At 42.6% G+C, this 19,121-nt stretch overlaps 1 protein-coding gene across 2 annotated transcripts in view; it reads right to left on the reverse strand.

The window, feature by feature from the left end:
* RABEP1 (rabaptin, RAB GTPase binding effector protein 1) overlaps positions 1 to 19,121 on the reverse strand; it is a 73,710-nt gene that overhangs the window by 10,349 nt on the left and 44,240 nt on the right. Inside the window, exons 7-15 of one of the 2 annotated variants that reach the window (XM_083174166.1) lie at positions 18,292 to 18,470; positions 16,731 to 16,838; positions 13,913 to 14,377; positions 13,681 to 13,785; positions 12,288 to 12,404; positions 11,063 to 11,161; positions 9,861 to 10,001; positions 8,519 to 8,708; positions 20 to 1,060 (exon numbers count right to left, since the gene is read on the reverse strand). In XM_083174166.1, coding sequence (XP_083030292.1) covers positions 1,023 to 1,060; positions 8,519 to 8,708; positions 9,861 to 10,001; positions 11,063 to 11,161; positions 12,288 to 12,404; positions 13,681 to 13,785; positions 13,913 to 14,377; positions 16,731 to 16,838; positions 18,292 to 18,470 — 1,442 coding nt within the window. In that variant the 3' untranslated portion in view covers positions 20 to 1,022. Of the gene's footprint in view, positions 1 to 19; positions 1,061 to 8,518; positions 8,709 to 9,860; positions 10,002 to 11,062; positions 11,162 to 12,287; positions 12,405 to 13,680; positions 13,786 to 13,912; positions 14,378 to 16,730; positions 16,839 to 18,291; positions 18,471 to 19,121 lie in introns of those variants that run through there. The other variant, XM_083174165.1, reaches the window with a different exon arrangement.

Here is a 19,121-nt window from a genome sequence, read left to right on the forward strand (position 1 = left end):
AAATAAGGTACACAATGCCATGCGATGGGCGCCATGCTAGGAAACAAGTACCCATTATTCTTAACCAAGTTTTTTTCCAGGTGCTTTTCTCTTTACTTTCTTTCTATTCTATATATTAACCCCATAGCGCTCATTTATTCTATCCTTACTGTACACTATACTCTGCATACAACATTTACAATTATATATTTGCAGAATAGGGAAAGCAAAATATCTGTATACATGTACTTTGGTGTGATAGGGAAAGGTTTATGGCTTTTCTCAAATATACTTTAACTCATTTTAGGGATCCGTTGGATCACCAATTGTACAGGCAGTTTTCTCACTCATCTAACACGTTCCCATTTCCCTCCCACTATTCCAGCTCTTTTTTCCTCTCTTCCTCTTACCTCTCTCTGTAGGATTCTAAAGCTCAGCCCTGGCACTGTGTCCACTCTCCTGTGATCTCTCCCCTTTGCCAATGCACATTATCACTTCCTCTTTGCCCTGGAACGTGATTCCCTCAGGATTGTGCTTCCTCCTTTTCTGCCCTGGCACTTTGTGCCTTTATCCTCCATCTTTCCTGTGAATCCTCCCTCTCTTCCCTGGTGCCTTGTTCATTCTCCTATCTCTATCTCTGCGCCATGGCAAATTATACCCTAATATCTCTCCTGCGAACCTTCCTCTCTCACATCTTTTCGCTCTGTCATGTAATCCTACCTCTCTACTCCTGCACATCGTCCACTCTCCGGTGATCCCTCCTCTTGGCCCTAGCATCTTGTCCACCTTCTGTCTGTCCCTAGCAGCCACGGAGAGCTGCGATACTTAACAGTGCAGTGATTGGCTCAAATATACTTAACATTGCAGTGATTGGGTCAAATTCCAGTCTGTTATTGTACTGTAAGATCAGATTCCATATGAGCATAAAATTGCCAAGGCTACACAATGGGAAGTAAAAAAAACACAAGGTCCCAATTTTGTAGTCTTATTTTCCACACATAAAATGACATATGAACAGTCTGATTTGATGCTCTTTAGCAACACTATTCATAGACACTTAATTTCCTACCTTCTAAGATGTCTGTAATGTATACAAGGAAAAGGAAGAAAAGAACATAAAACATCAACAAATAGAGGAAAATAATACAGTAGATCGGAAAGAAAAAACATACAGTATGTATAGTTATATCGTTTCTTAATTGTCTATTATTGAAGAACACAAAACAAGATAAATAGATGAACCCATGTAAAAAGTAACTTCAATTAATAAACTGTAATAAACTGTATTTAAAATAAAAAATTGGACAAGCATTGACATTTACCTGAAAAGCAGTTTCATGTTTTTTTACCAAGTTGCTAGCTAAAAAGTCTACATGCGGATGACTGTGTTATATAGTACTTTGCCAGCTGTAATGCACCTCTGTATTTTTTGAAGTTTTCAGACATCTGAGTAACTTTTTTCAATCTCCAAAACGGACACTGACTTAAACATAGAAACATAGAATTTGACGGCAGATCAGAACCACTTGGCCCATCTAGTCTGCCCCTTAAGGTGTGTACAAACCGTGCGATGTGTCGGCTGCCGATATCAAATCGATATTGGCAGCTGCCGGGACCCGGCAGGGATGGAAGCGGGGAGGGGCCATACTGCATTGAGCAGCATGGCCCACCTTTCAATCTTGCAGACTGAAGCAGAAATAGACTTGCCTGCACATTCTATTTCTGCTTTCATCACGATTCAGGATCACTTTTTTTTTTTTTAATCTTTATTATTTTTTTTTTTTTTTAAAAGCAAGACAAGATAAACGACAGTGTAATGACCATTAAAAGGTATTATGACATGTACATATATGATTTAAACGCATATAGGCCACAAAAGCCTGGATATCTATGGTGCCTTCACCATGCAGACATACATGTTTAGTAATACATAACAGTTCAAATCTTACTCTCTAAAGATGCCCCATCGCCCCCCCCCCCCCCCCACCCGCCCCTGCTTGGTACTTGTATTATCCTTCTATGTTTCTATTTGGTTTTTATTTTGTCTTTCCGAACATGTGCTTTATTTCATGCCAATGGGATGCCTAATTCCAATTACTAGTGCTAGATTCGAGAGAATTTTTTTTTTTTTTTTTTTTTTTTTCCCCGATACAGATTTGTAAAGTGGCCCAGTGATGGTGGTTGTTTCTATACGTGCGTTTTTTTTTTTTTTTTTTTTTGTTTGTTTTTTTATAATTTTAGTTTACCCCTACTTTTTTTATTAATTGTGTTTTATAGATACCTAAGTCTTTTAGGGAAAATAAAGTGCATACTATGAAGGAGGGAAATTTTCCCTAGTCCACCTAGAGTGTTTACCGAACACTACTTATGATTTCTCTCTATTTTTAATGATAAAGTGTTATTAGTGATTAAGACAGTTTCCTGAAAATACTACACTGTGCCAATGAAAAAAAAAGGAAACAAAAGAACAAATATATATATAAGGAAAGAAAAAAAAAAGTTTATTTTAAAGAAGAGTGGTCATCTAGGTAATTTTTTTTTTTTTTTTTTTTTTCTTTATATAAGTGCCCATTTTGTTTGGGATTCTCTCTATTTTGCAAAGTTTAATTGGTCAAGTTTTATGTCCCTGTATCAGGAAAGAGCTCCATCCAGCGATGCCAGACCTTCTGGTATTTGGGCAGGGTATTTTTACTGATATGTACATATTTTTCCTGCCTAAGGGTATAATTAACTAATGCTTTCCAGCATATCGACTTCGGTCCACTTTTGGCCATCCAATTTCTGGCAATAATAACCTTTGCCAAAGCGCAAAGGCTATTGATATATTGTCGGTCCCCGGCCTCAAGATATCGATCTTCAATAATATTTAAAAGACAGCCTTTTGCAGTCAAGGCGGCTCTAGGAATACCAGAGTCTACCATCGTTTGGACGACTTCTTCCCAATACAGAGACACATATTGGCATTGCCATATGAGATGGAAGAACGTTCCTGGATTGACATTACATTTGGGGCACATTGCTGATGCCCGTCCCCTGAACTTAACCATACGGGTTGCAGACATATATGCTCTATGCAAGATAAAAAACTGAACCTGTTGCACTCGGATGGCACTTGTGGCATGGAAAATGTGAAGAACCGCGGTATGCCACTCCTCTTCCACTATTGGCCCTAAATCCTGAGCCCACTTCTCCCTCAACACCTCCATGTTATCCTGACCCTTTTCCTGATTTAAGCGTTTATATATTCTACTAACTAATTTACTTCTCCCTCCCATCTTAATTATAGTTTTAATGGGAGACTCACAGAAAACCGGGAGTTCCCCCAAGAACTGAGCCTCCAGGGCAGTTTTCAACTGTAGGTATCGGTAAAAATATGATTTAGGAAGCCCAAATTCGGCCTTAAGTTCGGCAAAGGTTTTTATTCTGCCTGGGGCATAAATTTGGCTGAGGGTGGTAATTGAATGACTATTCCATACTTCTTTAACTTGTAATGATGATAATTCTTGGAATGTTGAGGAGTCGTCAATTGGGTGTGATGGATCTATGCCCGGTACGTTTAGTATTTTGGCGGCTTCCCGCCAAACTTTGATGGCCTGCTTTACCAGTGGTAGATCTAATGTATTTATGCCTGGTTGTAAAATTCTGTTTTTGGGGTGACACTTTGGGGCAGAGTAGGTTACCACCGCTTTAGCCAAGTCACTATCCTCTTCCTCTGTTAACCAGGGGTGAAGTTGCGACAACTGGGCAGCTATATAATATGCACGAAAGTCTGGAAGACCCAGGCCACCAGCCCTCTTGTTCATCATAAGTTTATTCAGCTGAACCTTTGGGCGTGTATTGTGCCAAATAAATGATGAAAGTTTACTATTTATTTTCCTAAATATACTTTTAGACAAAAAGACTGGAGATTGCTGGATTAAGTAGAGCAGCTGCGGGAGGATCACCATTTTAATTAAATTAGTCCGCCCAGTGGCTGTCAATGGTAACCTGCTCCAAGATTTGAATTTGGCATCCAGCTTATTTAGGGCCGGCAGAATATTAATCTGGACAAATTCCTCTGTATTACGAGTAATCTGAATCCCTAGATATTTAAATTTGGCTGCCCATGTCAGTCGTGTGGGAGGCGACAATGTATGGGTCACTGTTGTACCAAGGTACATGATATGAGATTTATTCCAGTTTATCTGAAAGCTAGAGAGTTTGCCGAAATCGGCAATTAGCTTGAAGATAATTGGAAGAGAGTCTCTGTAATCAAAAAGATAAATTAATACATCGTCTGCATAAAGAGATACTACATCAATCTCGTGGGCCATTCGTAGGCCTCTAATATCGGGGTGGGTCCTTAGCATACAGGCGAGGGGTTCGATTGCTAATGCAAATAATAAAGGGGAGAGGGGACACCCCTGCCTAGTGCCCCTATAGAGTCTGAAAGCCGATGATGTCCAGCCATTTATAGAAACTCTGGCAGTGGGGCGTTTGTATAAAAGTTGTATCCATTTAATAAAGTTGGCACCAAATCCGAATGCCCTCAATGTGGCCCATAGATATGACCACTCTACGACGTCAAACGCCTTAGTGGCATCAAGGGATACCACTGCGGGTTGGCTTTCAGGCTCAACAGGTAACTGCAGATGGGTGTATAATCTTCGCAGATTGGCTGCTGTGGATTTCCCTGGCATAAATCCAGATTGGTTGGGGTGTATTATTTTTAATATACACTTCGCTAATCTATTGGCGAGGATTTTAGCGAGGATTTTAGCCTCGTTAGATAACAGCGAAATGGGACGATATGAGTCAAGATTACATGCCTCTTTTCCCTGTTTTAATATCAATACTATCTTGGCCTCTGCCATTGATCGGGGGATCTCGCTTTCCTCGAAACATCGAGTCAGAGTGGTATGTAAAAGCGGGGCAATTATGTCTATATGCTTTTTAAAAACCTCTACGGGAATACCGTCTAACCCAGGGGCTTTATTCCCAGGTAGCTCTTTTATTGCCTGGCGGACCTCATTGATGGTTATTGGTTCTTCTAGGTCTTGACTATCGAGTTGAGAGAGATTCGGAAGATCGATACCCCCAATCTGTAGTTTCAGCTCGTCTGGGGTGATTTTAAGTCTAGAGGTATATAGCTCTTCAAAATATTCAGAAAAAATTCCCCCCATCTGTGGTGTGTCAGATATCAATTGACCTTGTATATCTTTTATAGGACCTATACAGGAAGGTGGAGCTTCGGCTTTTGCCAAATAGGCAAGGTATCGCCCTGCTTTATCTGCGGTTTGGTAGGCTTTACAGGATCGATACATCATCACTTTGGCATTTTCGTCCTGTATTGCCGCCAACCAGGTCTGATGGGCATCTTGCCAGCTCTGCCATGCTACATCGGATTTATTAAGTATATATTCAGATTCTAGGCCTAAGCATCTTAATTCCATAGCCTGTAATCGTTCCTTGTTTTCTTTTCTAATTTCCGTTATTCGTTTTCTGAATACACCCCGCATATAGGCTATAAAAGCATCCCACTCAACCGCAGCACTTGTCGATCCCCTATTATTTGCCCAGTATTCCCGCCAAAGATTTTCAATGCTGTCAACAGATCCCATCTGGTGCAGCCATGATGGGTTTAATTTCCAAAACCCCTGTCCCCTTTCTATACCCACTTCAAATTCCATCATTATGGGGGAGTGGTCTGATATCCCGCGGGGTTTATATTCTATGCTGCTGAGCCCTGGGAGCCTGGAGACGCGTGTGAGGCGCTCCAGAGCCGTACAGGGACAGACGGGAGCCGCCGGGGGGGCATCGTGTCTAGATCGTTGCCGTGGATACTAGCAGCGACGCTGCTGTGACTCCGGAGCCTGGAGGCGTGGGTGAGGCACCATTAGGCTGCACAGCGACAGGAGGGAGCTGACTGAAGGGATAGCGTGGGCGGCCTGAATATCTCCACAAACCTGCTTGTATCTAAAAGCCACACTGCCACATTGCTTATTTGGATTGAATTGCCATCACAGAGGGGGAGCCTTGTCTGGACCTGTGCATTGGAGGGATCTCGTCGTTAGCACAAGGAACACTACCCTGAAGTCTGGTGCAGTATATTTCTGGTTTACCATAAGTTACTGTTATCATTGTGGCTTAACTGTGACTAGAACTGCTATCCGAACTGACTAACTCTGTTATATAACTATTGATTTAAACCGCTGCCTGGAGTGCTACGGTTCAGCCCTCTGAAATAAGAGGGTCCAGGACTCAGGTCTAAAAAACAGCAGGAACCGTATCCCTAAATCTTTAAGCCCCGTTGGTCTATTTAAAATTTAAAAAAAAAAAAAAAAAAAAAAAAAAAAATAAAAAAAAAAAAAAAAATATATATATATATAAAAAAAAAAAAAAAAAACAGCAGCATGGGCAAAACAAATAATGCTACGGCCGCGGCCCGCTTGGAGAAATTTGCCAGATCTCAGCCAAGCAGCTCTGTGCAAACCCCGTCCACCACCCCTCAGGCCACTCCGACAAAACAAAAAAGTCCCAATAAAGCAGCTGATCCTACGCTGCAGCAGGTATTAGACGCCATTACGAACTCAGAACAGCATCTCTCTGGTCAGATCACAGATCTCCAAGCTGACATTTTGTCTATGAAAGCTGATTTGAAAGCTGTAAATGAGCGCATGGATGAAGCGGAGAAACGTATATCTCTCCTTGAAGATACCAATACGCAGTGGCTCAGAAAGGTCAATAACTGCACCCAGCAGACCTCTGAGTTGAAAGCCAAACTCATAGAAATGGAGGGCAGGTTAAGGCGCAATAACCTGAGGTTCGTCGGTCTGCCTGAGCATACGGAGGGTCAAGACCCCCAAAAATTTGTTGAGAACTGGCTGAGAGATACAGTTGGAAAAGATGCTTTTACCCCTCAATTTGCGGCCGAACGAGCCCATAGAGTTCCGCCCAGACCCCCCCCTCCAGGGGCTCCGCCGAGAACTTTTATTGTAAAATTTCTGAGTTTCGTCGACAGAGACATAGTACTACGTTCTATACGTACTAATGGTCCCCTCTTGTATGGTGGAAACAAGGTCTCGGTCTATCCGGATTTTGCCCTCGAAGTCCAGCGGGAGAGGGCAAGGTTTGGGGATATCAAAAAAAAATCTGCGTGAACAGAACATAAGTTACTCCATGATATTCCCCTCCAAACTGCGAGTGATTGACAATAACTCTACGCACTTCTTTTCTACTCCCATTGAGGCAGCTCAATGGTTGGAGGCTAAATCCCTGGGAACCGGGCAGCGGGTGCTTGTGTAGAAACATCTATATTGAAAAAACAAAAAAATGTTGTAACAGCCTGCTGGGGGGCTTTCCCCGCTCAGGGGTGGCCCTTATGTTTCTTAGTCCCTATCTTCGGATTCTTTTCTCCTTAGCATATCTCTGCTCTTTTTCTGTTTCCTTCCCCCCTCTTTTTCCCTCCCTTCTCAATTTTTTTTCTTTTTTCTCTTTTTTCTGGGAGGTAGGGGGTGGGTGGGTGGGATGGGGGATAGGTATGCCTACTGGGAGCGGGTATACAGGGTGGGGGGTGGATGAAACCTGCTTGGGAATTGCAAAAATTGTAACATGTTTTTTGAACGGTAATTTTCTTGTCTACGATGATCCGGACCTTTGTAATAGGTCAACAAATGCTCTCTATCTCTGGTATAGAATCATAAATTGGAGAGTCCGACCATTGAAATTATATAAACAAATCAAAGGATGATCAAGCTTTTAGCATGGAATGTTAGGGGCTTAAACAATAAGATTAAACGTTCTCTTGTCCTTAATCAGATACGTACTTATGGGGCAGATATAGCCTGTCTATCAGAAACTCATCTTGTTGGTGGTAAACTTATGGCATTAAAACAGCGCTGGGTGGGGTGGGCATTTCATGCCCCGTTTACAACCTCCTCTCGAGGAGTTTCCATACTCGTCAGGAAATCATTAACCTTTATATGTAACCGGGTCGAGGTGGATCCGGGGGGTAGGTTTGTCTTTTTGGATTGTGCACTTGGCTCTTTTCCGTTGATATTGCTCGCAGTGTATATTCCCCCTCCTTTCTCCTATGAGGTACTGGTAAAGGCGGTTGCTTTCGCGGCAGGCAACCCCTCCGCATCAGTGATCTGCACAGGGGACTTTAATAACATACTGGACCCGCGTATGGATAGATGGAAGGGCAGCCCCCCGACAAATTCCAGGAGTGGAGGCGCCTTTTCAGATTTCATACGGGATCTAGGTTGGGTGGATGTTTGGCGAGAACGCAACCCAGTGGCCCTTCAATATTCCTGCTATTCCTTATCACATAAAACCTTTTCCAGAATTGATTTAATGCTGTCATCCCGGTCCTTCATTCCTATGCTCAGGATCACTTTTGATTCGATTTGGACTATATAGTTCAAATAAAATCGAAAGTGACCCTGAATCGCACCGTGTGTAACTGAATTTGACCTGCCTAGAGTTATGCTTATTTCCCTGCCAATCAAAGTGGAACCTAAGTATATAAGTTATATAGTATAGAAGTTACTATATTTACCTATTTCTTCTTTACAATTTTCTATCTCAATTTGAAGAGTTTCTTCTATGTTTTCCTTCTGACACTGTTCAGCCTGAATTTGCTCCTTTAAGAACAAGATTTCTGCCTTCAGTTTCTCTTCCAGATGGTCTGCTGCCGTGTGAACACTTATAATATCTTCTCGATACTTCAACACCAATTCATGTAGTTCCTATATGTAAAAAAATAAATGGAAATAAACCTGTTAAGTATGTTTCTAGCACAAGTTACGCTATAGTGCAATAGCATCTATAGAGGTACTGTATGCGTATAACGTGTGACTGATTACAGTGCTGATTATTAATTAAGTGTACCAAATGAGTCCAATATATATACAGATAGGTATATATATATGCAAAAAAAGGAGGGTACTCACCAACTTGCAGCAAAAAAAAAAAAACGTTTATTTCAGATGCCAGAGAAAAGTTTGGATGTTCTGTACACCAGGAGTGAACCCAACCCTATGGGTGTTAAATGTGGATCTTGAAAAAGAATCTAGCAGGTGTTTGAAACATAAGACTTCTGTCTGATGTGGGGAAATAAAGGTTTTTCTTTTTGCTCCAAATTGTGGTTCTCTCCTCTTTAAGGAGTATTCTGGACTTTGGCAGTAATTTAATCTCTGAAGCCGCACCTTCAGATGTGGAATAGAACATTTCTGGAGTACAAGCTTTTGGAATATACACAATTTACTCTATCCCACACCTTTCCCAAGGGCTCCACAATTGTTCAGGGATCTCCGATCTTGCAGAACTATTAGAGCAATACTCAGAGAGCTCTCTTGTATATAAAGCTCATGTCAGCCATCAGGGTCAGTAAATAGCTTACAGAAAATGGCAAAGCCAAAATGCATAAACTACAGCTCTCAATGAAAGTATTTGGGGACTCAAGTGTACAATCGCTGCAAAGTGGCATTTATACTGACAGTATTTACAAAGTCCATATCAGTGCCCTAGTGTTTATTTAGCAGAATAGAGAAATAAGGGCTACATTTATTGAGCTCAGTGAAGTGATAAAGTGGCTGGTAGTTTATCACCAGCCAATCAGCTCATACCTGTCATTTTTCAAACCAAGCCTGTAACTACACAGTTGAGAGCTGATTGGCTGGTGATAAAGTACCAGCCACAATATCACTTCACCGAGCTTAATAAGTCTGCCCCTAAATCCTTTATATAGTTTTAGCAATGCTCTCAGGGAATCAACACAGAGAGGACTGATCAGTGGTGGATGGCAGATTCCTCTAACCCAATCAACGTGGTCACATCAGAGAATCTGACAGACATTTAAAGACTCTTCCAAAATTATATAGATTGCAAATTAACATTACCACAATAGTTTCAGGGAGGATGAAGTTTTCCGCTTGCTGGAGTGACACATGCAGGCCATGCTTTCCTTGGAGGCTCTCATTGTCCTTCTGTAACCTAGCCAACTCCTCAGACACCTGTTCCCGTGACTGCATCAGAACAGCCTCAAAATAGCAGAAAAAGAAACATGATCATTTATTGAATTTTCAGTCAGTGGATTTATTTACAGCTGGAAAGTTGGTGCCTTTGTATTGAACTCTCATGATAAAAAAGTGACAAGGTGATTACAGAAATGGGGGTACTCTTTACCTAGCACGGCGCCCACGATTTTGATCGTGGTCATCGCAGGTAAAAAAATCGCGGCCATCGCGGGCATTGAATGCACTAAAAAAATCGGGTGCGATGCGACCGACGAGATGCCCGCGATTTCCCATAGGGAACAATGTTAAATGTCTCAATTGACCCGATTTTCCTGTTCAATGCCTCAATTTACCCAATTTTTCCATAGGAAACTATGTTAAATGGCCCACAGAGGCCAAATAGGCACCCCGAAGTGTGAAATGGCTCCCACAATTGTTAACGCCACCCCACGATCAACGTGAACCCGAAGCGTGGCGAGCGCAGCGGTGCGCGTCCTACGACCTTTTCATACCCCCACTATCCACGTCGGCGTGGAGTTGAGAATAGAATAGTGTGGCGAGCGCAGCGAACCACCGAGCCCGAAGCGTGGCGAGCCCCGCGAGGGGACGCGGATACCTTCACAGGTAAACGCGTCCCTTCGCGGGCTTCACAGGTATCCGCGTCCCCTCGCCACGCTTCGGGCTCGGTGGCTCGCCACACTATTCTATTCTCGACTCCACGCCGACGTGGATAGTGGGGGTATGAAAAGGTCGTAGGACGCGTACCGCCGCCGCTCGCCACGCTTCGGGTTCACGTTGATCGTGGGGTGGCGTTAACAATTGTGGGGGCCATTTCACACTTCGGGGTGCCTATTTGGCCTCTGTGGGCCATTTAACATAGTTTCCTATGGAAAAATCGGGTCAATTGAGGCATTGAACAGGAAAATCGGGTCAATTGAGACATTTAACATTGTTCCCTATGGGAAATCGCGGGCATCGCGTCGGTCGCATCGCACCCGATTTTTTAGTGCATTCAATGCCCGCCCTTCTAGGTAAAGAGTACCGAAATGGGTTTATAAGGTGTTAATATACATTTAGGAAATTACCATTTGCTCTTGGACACTTCTCTTGGCAAGAGAAAAAGCTTGCTGCAAATCAGTAAGCAAGGTTTCGGAGTCTTGGGCTCGTAGCGTGAGTGTGGATATCTGGCAACAAAATAAACCAATTATAATTAAGATTCAGTATTAGTAATAGTGACAAGCTGACTGTACTGTGAGAGTTTATACCATATGTGACAATCAGGTAGTATTGATATATGAAATACATTTAAGGCTTACAGTGCTGCTTGCTTCTACACAAATATGTATCGCTTCCAAAAGCACATTTTATAGCCGTGTATAACATTGTAGACACAGTCCAGTTGTTCTCTCCCATCTGCTGTGTAATCATTAACTGTGTACTTCACAGCTTCAAGTATTTTCTTTTGTAGTTCTACTAGATTTGAATTGTACAATTGCACATTTCTGATTTAATACTATATACAGTGCATATTTTTATGTAAAAGTGCACATTATATGCAAGTTCAAATAAAATGCTTCCCACAGCAATTCTTAGTCAATGACATTATTCAGGTACAAATATGGGTAAGAACTGCTACTCATCTCAGTAATGCACTTCACTGTCTCGGGTGTTCTCCCTTCTCCTACAGCTGGTGCAGTACTATACAATAATATGACTGGTGGGAAGGAACTGAGGGGCAGATGTAAAAAGCAGATATAAGCGAGGAGAAGTGATCCAGAGGAGAAGTTGCCCATGGCAACCAATCAGCTGCTCTGTATAATTTTATAGTAAGCAAATTATAGCTGTTACTTCAGTGCTAAATGCACTGGCTCACTTCTCCTTTATCACTGCATCACACATCTTTGTCTATATTAGCAGAAAATGATAATGGGGCATTACTTTAACTGCCATGCAAACTGGGAGAGTTAATACTCAAATGTGTGCTTAGGAACCCTACGAAATGTCAGCTACGATCATAAGAGAGAGAGAGAGAGAGAGAGAGAGAGAGAGAGAGAGAGAGAGAGAGAGAGAGAGAGAGAGAGAGAGAGAGAGAGAGAGAGAGAGAGAGAGAGAGAGAGAGAGAGAGAGAGAGAGAGAGTCAGTCAAAATGTAGGACGACTGCTCAGTATGTACAGTTAGAATGCACAGACTAAAATATTTAAGTGGTAGAAACCAATTATATTTTGTGCAATTCAAATGCGAATACTGTCAAGGATGAGTAAGATTTATCTCGAATGAACCGGAAGAAATCTCACAGTGCGAAACACACACCTGATTAGATGTCTCCTCTGTGTTTTGTTTCATGTATTGCTCTAATTCTTGCTTATCCTTCAAGCTTTTCTCCAGCTGGTCATTTGCTTGTCTCAGCATCACCTGCAGCTTTTTAACCTGACAACAATAATATTGAATTACAGATTTTCACAAACATTCCCCTACTGGGTCATCAAATCAATTTTGATAGGACTGCGGAACTGTGTTTAACTCATATTTGCCTACTCTTCTCTCGCTTATCGCGCCGCTATGATACTTCCTGCTTCGCCTCAATAGCGAGGCGAAGCAGGAAGGGACATCGACAAGATGTATTAACATCTTGTCTGCCGAAGCGGGGGAGCGTTAACTCCCCCCTTCGGCGATGTCCCTTTCTGGAGATAGCGCATCAGTTAATACTGATGCGCTATCTCCTGTCCCCCGGCCGGCCGCACTGGGCATGCGCGGGATCTCGCTGTTCACGCGAGATCCCCAGCGCAGCCCAGACCTAACAGCAGGGACAGCGCTGTCCCTGCTGTTTAGATAGGGCTTCGCCAGCCTGATGCTGGCGAAGCCAAAGCAGGCTTCGTGCGGAACGGTCAGCGATGCTGACCGTTCATACATTCGGCCTGCTATCATTTTGATAGCAGCGCCGATATATACAGGGGCGCATAGCGCCCCTGTCCATTACCGCATCTCACCTGCTTCATACATGGGGGAGAAGCGGTATCAGTGCACATAACGTGCGCTAATACCCCTTCTCCCCCATAACGACGGATCATACATCTGCCCCAATGGGAGCAAACAAGTACCCCCAACAGTGCACGTTTTCAAGGTCACCCGGCAGGTGCACAGATTATTCATGCACATTTTAAACGATCCACAGGTGGAGCTCATTATTTCACTGATTATGTGTGGAGACCTCCAAACGTGCACTGTTGGGAGTACTTGAGGACCAGGGTTGGTAACCACTGCTGTAGAAGAAACACAGATGGGTTCAGGGCTGAGCTATCGGTGTCATGAAGCACCTCCCCTCATGGGGAAATTGTTACGATTAGTGCAAATTTTCATAGGGGTGGGGACAAAATGGTGCATTTTAACAGAAACCTGTCACTAGGGCCTGCCCTCTCCTGGAGGACCCTGGGATTCTTTTTTGTTAAGTCTTCTCATTCTGCCCACTTTACTAGGAAGTGGTTGGGATATGCACCCACTCTACTGGGTCTGCGGAGGAGGACTACCTGAAAAATTGTGTGTCTCCAGCAGGATCTAAAAGAGCAGGTCAGTATGGTTCAACTTCATATTACTTGACAAAGAATATGGATATTTTTTTTCCCCATAATCAAACAGGACCACAAATTCAGGGCTATAGCCTTTACTGGTCTTTCTTTCTTGACTAATGTCTGTAAGAATCACTCACTTGATCTCTAGTTTCTGCCTCTTGGGTCTGGATCCCTTGCAGCTGCTTTTCATAGTTGGAGCACATATCACAGCGTCTTCCCAGCTTATTGCCAGCTGTTTGCACCTAGAAAAGATCACAACAATAACCGTTAAGTGAAAATGCCTCTTGAATTTCTCTTGGAAACCATAAAATTGGATGGTTAAACATTTTTGTCCCTTATTATACTGTGAAGAACAAAAAAAGCCTATACCTCTTTTTGAAGTAAGTTCCACTCTATCTCGTTCACCAGACGGTAACCAGAAGGAGGGACATATGCATTCTCTATGATCTGTGTGACACTTGACAGAAGCGAGGCGGTTTCTTCTTGCTCAGGAGTCATGGCTTTGATTGCTTTTTCCTGATCTTTGGTTAGCATGAATCCACTTGGCATGTGCAAAGATCCAAGGGAAGAAGTATCAAAATTCTCAGAAACAGAATCCGCTCCAACTAGAGGGCCAAAGTCAGACTCGTCAAGATTCCCAGCCGACTTGGCCTTGTTGTTGTAGCCCAGAGTTTTTACCTGCAGTTGCCCAGAAGTACCTAAACTGTCTGTAGATTGTGCTCTTCGGAGTCCATCTTTAAATAAGTCCTCTTGTTTGCCAAAGCCCTCACCTTCATGCACCGCTATGTCTGCATCTAAGGAATGGATTGAGCCATGAGAACTATTCATAAGACCCTATAAAATAGCAAACAAAAGGGCTTTGAACCAATCACTGGAAAAAAGGAGTTACATAAATATGGGACAACACATAACATGAGAAGTGAAATCGCTTTTTATTATACACTATATGGGGGATGCAATTACAAATTTTTCAGCCGATAAAAAAGGACTTTTAACCAATGCCCATTATTGGGATTTCCAATTACAGCACATTTTATAGGCCAAAAAATGTCCCAATTTCATACGATAACACATGGAATCCGGGATAACTAATAATCTCTAACCGGATGCAGTCAATTTCCCGGCGGTCGGAATCCCGGCGTTCAGAATCCCGAAACTTTCTCCCTCCGTGGGTGTCCACGACACCCATAGAGGGAGAATAAATTAGCGTGCCGAGCATAGCGAGGTACCAAACCCGCTGCGTGGTGAGTGCAGCGAGCCTGCAGGGGGGGGGAGGGGGGTGCCACGTGCTCCCCATGTCGGGATTTCCGCAGTCAGGATTTTGAATGCCGGGATTCCATACCGAATCCAACTAACCAGACCCATGTGTTCTCACATGAAAACAGGGTGGTTATCGCTTTGTATGAGCATAATCCCCAATAAGTGCCAGCATCGGGGCTAACTGAATAGCCCCCAGAGAATTCATTACCCACTGTAAATGACTGCATGTAATTAGACTAGTAAGCTAGGGGTAAATGTATGAAGCTTGGAGAAGTGGGATCTATCCCCATAAAGAACGTTATATGCAAGGTGATAATGCTACAATATGTAAATTGACAGTCAGAAGCTGGAGCATTACCACCTTACACATAAAGTGCTTTATGGGGATAGATACCAACTTCTCCAAGCTTCATACATTTACCCCCTAGTCTACAACCTTGTGATTGCCTCTGTGTTTGTCCATATGTCCAGTGTTTCTAAGACAGACAGACACTAGACAATATATTTAATAGATAGAGATACCTATCTATCTATGTGTTGGCCCCCCAATACATCAGCAATCACAATTAATTGCTTCTCAGATATAGTGATTTCGGTACTTGTGTAGTTTCACGGCGCTTCGCTCGCCCACGCTGCGGGCTCGGTGGCTCGCCACACTATTTAAAATCAACTCCATGCCAACATGGATAGTGGAGGTATGAACTATCCATGTTGGCATGGAGTTAAGTTACTTTTTTTAACATAGTTTGTGGCGAGCATAGAACCCGGAAGTAGCACAGCGCCATGCTGGCGCCGTGAAACTACACAAGTACCGTGATTTCTTCCCCAGATAAATTGTTTCTTCAATCTATTTGACTTGCCCACACATTACAGATTTGTTTCAGTGACCGGCAGATTTTTCCTGTTAGAATGCCCACACATTAAAAATAAACTCCAATAAAACCAGATTTTTAAACATGTGTAAAAATCTGATTCAGCAAATCGATTGGCGATCCCTATTCATTTTTTATTGGGATTGCCAAAAGGGGGAGCCCACACATTAAAGATTAATTGTGGCAATCATCACCAGAACTATATATATGATACCCTGCAATGTAATAGCATACAACATATCACTAGATTGTAAGCTCCCCAAAGCAGGGCTCTCTTCTCATCATAATTCAATTAATGCTCTCTCCTACTCAGCGACCATCTTTGCCCGCATACTCTCCAGCTGGCAAATGATCATATCCTGCCTGTGGCAGCCAGCCCATAGTAGTATGCCAACTACTACCTTGCTACATACATCAAAGCTGTATTGTATTGTTGTGCTGTGTGTAATGGTGTGTACACACGGTGAGATGTGCCTTGAGATGCGATCCCCGATATGATCACATCGGATCGCAAGGCACATCCGATTTGCATACAATCTTGACTATATAGTGCAGATCTGCACTATAAAGTCAAGGCAGCCAAGACTGTCTGGCTTGCGATACGTGAACGCGGAGCGGATCGGATCGGGATCGCAAGGGTTAAAACCCTTGCGATCTGCATCCGATGTTGACCATATTGTCAACATCGGAAGGCAAATTGTACCGTGTGTACACACTATTACATGTACTTGTTTTATGTTATTTATTTACTGTCATGGGAAGTTCTGTCTGCCCTTTGAACATTGCTGGCTTGTGGCGCTTTATAAATAAAATGTAATAGTAATAACAAATGTATTAATCCCCCCCAAAAATAGTGAAATTACATTAAGAGATGTTTTTAAAAATATAAAAGACTCTTTGCCTTTATAGTGTAAACTGGGAAATAGGGTACTCAACTCCATATTAGTGTACAAATGACTAGCACATTGTACATACAAAGTAATCTAGTAGAGCTTCATTGTTAATGTTATATAAAAACAAAATGTAGATTTATTATTCTGAAAAATGAAAATAACCTCTTGATTTGGAGTAGATTCATCATAAGTCACTGTTCCAGGCCATTTGTATTCATCCTCTTTATGTTTCCTCTCTTTCCTTTTACGGCTTCTTTGCTCATCTTCCTCCTAAAAGATAGAGAACTTCAGGAAAACCTGCCTCAAGCTCAATAAAAAACTTGCTGTAGTAAATCTCACATAGGGCGGGATGTACTAAAGGAGAAAACGCGGTAAACCCCAGTTTTACCGCATTTTCTTATGTATTAAAACCCCGCCGCCACGTTACCGCATTAAAGGGTATGGTCACCTTTGGGTGGCCAAACCCTATAGAAGCCTATGGGCTTCTTTTCGCCGCCCGACGCCTCCGCCACAAACCCACCGACGCCTCCCTCCCCCTCCCTCTGGCTTACCTTAGTCCAGGTCCTCCTGGACCCTGAAGGTAAGCCCTTCCTCCCCCTAGTAATGCAGCCGGACGTCCTTCCGGCGTGAGGGGAGAGGCAGGCGGCAGGGAGATGAGGGAGACCCCCCGCATACCACAGTACAGGTATAGCGGGGGGGGGGGGGGGGGTCTCAGTCACCGCACCGCGATGCCAGCTGCATATGTTAGTACATATGTGCTGGCATCACGACGGGCAGGAGGCAATGTATTTTAATACATCCCGCCCTTAACCACAACAAACATTCCATTGCCTTACGCAGACCATCATCTTATGGTGACCACTAATTTATAGACTCTAAATGTTAAAAATTCTAAATGTTACTTTAGGTACAGGACATTTTTAACAAGTTTCAATATCCTCTTAACCCTTTGAGTGGCAACGTAAAAATGCTAGCGTCAACGTAAAAATGATAGCGTCGCTCACATCGACTATTCATTTTTTGGAAGCAATATTTAACTAAACTTAAATGTTTTGACTTGGCTGTATTTGTATTTAATTATACTAAAAGAACAGTTGCTGCAAGCGACGCTGCCATTTGTAGTGGATATTTTGAGGATCTCTCACAACACTCAAAGGGTTATTTCTGGGACAGATATGGCTCCTTGTGCCCGTCAGAGACAGAGGTCGACTGAAGCATTGAGAGTGAGGCAGGCAATGCTGAACCCTACAGATGTGTCCTTCATACATCTTACCTCAATACATCATGCAGCGGACGATGCATAGAGTGAGTATGCAGACAGGATCTGTGCAACTCGGTTAGTGTCAGATGTCTTATTTTTCCCAAACATCAATCTTAATTGCAACACAGAGAATATGTACAAGCCTCTGTTGATTAAAAAGACATATGGCATGCCAATATTCCGTGTGATAGCACCTGTATCTGCATACGCAATGCTAGGTTGCAGTGTTTTCCAGGAATGCAGATACCACGTATGCAACTACAGTCACAGTCGCACACAGAATGTAGAAGATGCATACCATTTGGCGTTACCAAGTCACGTCATGGCATGACTAGAAAAGGCTGTTCAACGTGCAAGGAGGCTAGGTGGATGTGAACTTATCTTTAACTGCGTTTAATAAGCCAGTCACAACCATCTTGTTTTCAGTCAGAAATAACATCTTTGCAAGCAAGGGTTATATACCTGGTCTTTATTTTTCCTTTCTTCTACTTGTCGCAGTTGTTCTGTGGTCAACACAGCCTCCATACGCTTCATGTCTTGCATCATTAAACGCTGGGACTCTAGAAACTGATCGTTCGCCTTTTGCCACGTGTTTTTTAGCTGATTGTGCTGTTGCTTCTCCTGTTCTAGGAGGTGGCAAACTAAAAACAGAAAACAATTACTTACAGCTAATCTGTGGAATGACAAGAGTGATGTCTCCCTGTTCAAATAGAATTGCTAAATTTAAAATATTTTTGAAAAGGTGTAGAAAAAATAATCCAATTCGATTCCACATGTCTATGGGCTAGTATGAAATATATTTTGAATACATACTGTACTTACACTCCCTGCATCCCCATCCCATTTGGATTTATTTGAGTTGTATTGGGATATATTCTGAAATATTATGATTGTAAAACGATCAAAGTCTCCCAACAACACTGAAGAAGATACTGGATACGGTGCCATTGTTGGGTATCTGGTTAAAAGGTCAACAGTGTCCATGTTGACGGTCAATAAGTCAACACCATATGGTGACAAACACAAGGTCAACATACACTTAAAGGTCAGTACAAACAAAAGGTCAATATGGAAATTGTCAACATGAGTTTTCTGGAATTTCTTTCAAGCATCATTACATTCCACCATCTTGTAACATTCTTCCTATCCACAATGGAGTTATGGCATAAATGGATGACACCAAAAGGTTGACATGCAAATGGTCATCACATGGAAACTTGTTAAGGCACAATGCTTATTTACATGTTTTTGGGGTAATTGCTATTTTCTGTTACGTGAACCTGTGAAAGTTT

The sequence above is a fragment of the Crinia signifera genome, chromosome 2 (assembly GCF_055691185.1).
Source record: "Crinia signifera chromosome 2, ASM5569118v1, whole genome shotgun sequence".
In the NCBI taxonomy this organism is placed as follows: Eukaryota; Metazoa; Chordata; class Amphibia; order Anura; family Myobatrachidae; genus Crinia; species Crinia signifera.